The sequence below is a fragment of the Penaeus japonicus genome, unplaced genomic scaffold (genome assembly GCF_977035675.1).
Source record: "Penaeus japonicus unplaced genomic scaffold, GWHDUDI00000001_assembly GWHDUDI00000006, whole genome shotgun sequence".
NCBI lineage: Eukaryota > Metazoa > Arthropoda > Malacostraca > Decapoda > Penaeidae > Penaeus > Penaeus japonicus.
This window is the reverse complement of record NW_028234408.1, coordinates 37,309,370-37,311,869: the sequence shown is the minus strand read 5'-3', so window position 1 is coordinate 37,311,869 and position 2,500 is coordinate 37,309,370. Positions and strand designations below refer to the sequence as shown.

General features: G+C 37.9%; 1 protein-coding gene across 1 annotated transcript in view; it reads left to right on the top strand.

Annotated features, from left to right (window-relative positions):
- The window catches only part of LOC122263661 (uncharacterized), a 4,088-nt gene extending 3,629 nt beyond the window's left edge, over window positions 1–459 (top strand). The window contains exon 5 of the mRNA XM_086537505.1: window positions 1–459. This exon is cut by the window's left edge and continues 438 nt beyond it. Within this exon, the coding sequence (XP_086393631.1) occupies window positions 1–332 (332 nt within the window). The 3' untranslated portion in view covers window positions 333–459.
- Window positions 460–2,500: the final 2,041 nt, after the last annotated feature.

Genomic DNA, 2,500 nt, shown 5'->3' with positions numbered 1-2,500 from the left:
CTACAACAACCAATTTACCTAATCCAACAACAACCAATCTACCTAATCCAACAACAACCAAGACACCTAATCCAACAACAACCAATCTACCTAATCCAACAACAACCAAGACACCTAATCCAACAACAACCAATCTACCTAATCCAACAACAACCAATTTACCTAATCCAACAACAACCAATCTACCTAATCCTACAACAACCAATCTACCTAATCCAACAACAACCGAGACACCTAATCCAACAACAGGCTACACAACTCTGACCACTACAAAACCGTCTACCAATATAACTACGAAATCACCCACAACTACACAGTCTTATTCACCATAATTTCAGTACATTGGGGGAGGGAGAGGGAGGGGAAAGGGGGCAGGGTGAGAGAGAGAGAAAGAGAGAGAGAAGGAGAGGGAGAGGGAGAGCGAGAGAGAAAGAGAATGAGAGAGATAGAGAGAGAGAGAGTGAGAGAGAGAGAGAGAGAAAGAGAGTGAGAGAGAGAGAGAGAGAGGGAGAAACAGACAGAGAGAGAGAGAGAGGAGAGGGAGAGCGAGAGAGAGCTGGGGGGAGAGTTCTTGTATCAAAGTCGTTGTAGGAAACCGGAGAGAGAGAGAGAGAGAGAGAGAGAGAGAGAGAGAGAGAGAGAGAGAGAGAGAGAGAGAGAGAGAGAGAGAGAGAGAGAGAGAGAGTTAGGTAGGTAGGGGAAGAGTTCTTGTATCAAAGTCATTGTAGGAAACCGGAGAGAGAGAGAGAGAGAAAGACAGAGAAGCGGGGGGGAGGGGGAGGAGTCTTGTATCAAAGGAAGCCTCTGGTGAATGCACGGTCTACGGGTAAGCCAATTAATAATCACTTAAACCGCAACACAAACGGTAGTGTGATCCAAAAGAGGGATCTGCTTGCACAACGTCAAAACTTTCCCCGCAGAGTACATACAGGCGCATGTCTGACCAGCTGGGCCAGATTTGTGCCAAGTGTCCGTTCAATCTTGTAGATAGCAAGTGTCTTCTCAAAACGCTTTACATTGTATTTGTTGAGCTTGAATGTTACTTTGAATTTGTATTCTTTAAATGTAGACTTCCTAAATAATAGTTTAATCAGTAAATATGATAACAGAAGCATGAGAATTTTCGATATTTCCTTTACGCTATTTTATTATATTCTGGATAAACATTATAGGACATATATTTTCCAAAATGTATTTTGATGATTTTAATACACTGTCCTTCTCAAAATCACACGTCCTTATATTAGTTACTTGTGTAATTTGGTAATCGTATCTAGATAAACCATTTGAACAAAACTAGATTATGAGAGATTATGAACTTGATTTTAATACATACATAATCTTTGCACTTGCAGGCTGAATCCGTACTGAATCCTTTATCTTAAGGGACGAATAATAAAGGAAATTTTGCCTTTAGTTTGACATATTAAGAATATACATAATGAAAACACATCACGTCCATTTAGAAGTCCAGATGAAAAATACTATAGAAACCACAATATATAGTTCTTCAATATAACCTCACATAAATAACTAATAACGGTTATTGAGGTGAGTAGGACGTAAACAAGTCTTACATTGACTTCTAAACACAGTCAAGTCACATATACTAGTTGTGCAATTGACACAACAGGACGACAACAGACAGACGCAATCCATTACTCGTGAATAGTATGGTCGGGTTTGACAGCCAGAAAAAAGGGAAACAAAGGAGGTACAGATTAGCAAACATAGGAATAATATTGAGTCACTGAACTAGGAAGCTACGTGGGAGAGGGAAAGTCGCGCCGCTATCAGAAGTGGGTGAAATTAGTACATTGCACGGTGGATCTCTCGGGGTCAAGGGGGGGGGTGTAAAATCGGGAATCCCATGTCAAATTGCTATGGTCATCTTGTAACTCCTCCCTTATTTTCTGACCAATTTATTTAATTAAAAAAGTAAGAAAGATACGACGTTGATAAAAATAAACTTATCAAATTCGATAAAAAATATTTATAAAAATACATATAGATATTTGTCAAAAGTCAAAAGCAACTAATTCCTTTTACATTCATTCATAAGCTACCGTAGGAAATATTTGTACCATAAGCAATGAAAAGGAGGAGATGATTTTTAGATTGCAAAAAACGTTTTAAGAAATCAAGCGAGGAAGTTTAAGCAGTTAGTGTACTTTCCCTATTGCAGCTAGGGGCTTGAAATTATCAGGATATGACGAAAAGGCAGACATAGTTTCCTTTATTCACTCCCATTGGTTTTGTACACAGGCTTTTTCCGGTTCTTGACCTAACCACTGAAATAAATCCAGGTACTCAAATTATATTTCGCCATATTTCATAGCAAAAACTAGTGCTCTCTTGTTTAAAATCAATGATATATTAATGAAAAAGATATCTAATGCAGATACATAGATATTTTGATGTTGGATTTACGACGAAAATATATATACTTACTCACGTAATAAATATGAGAAAATATTAATGAGTACGAGTTTTTTTTTTT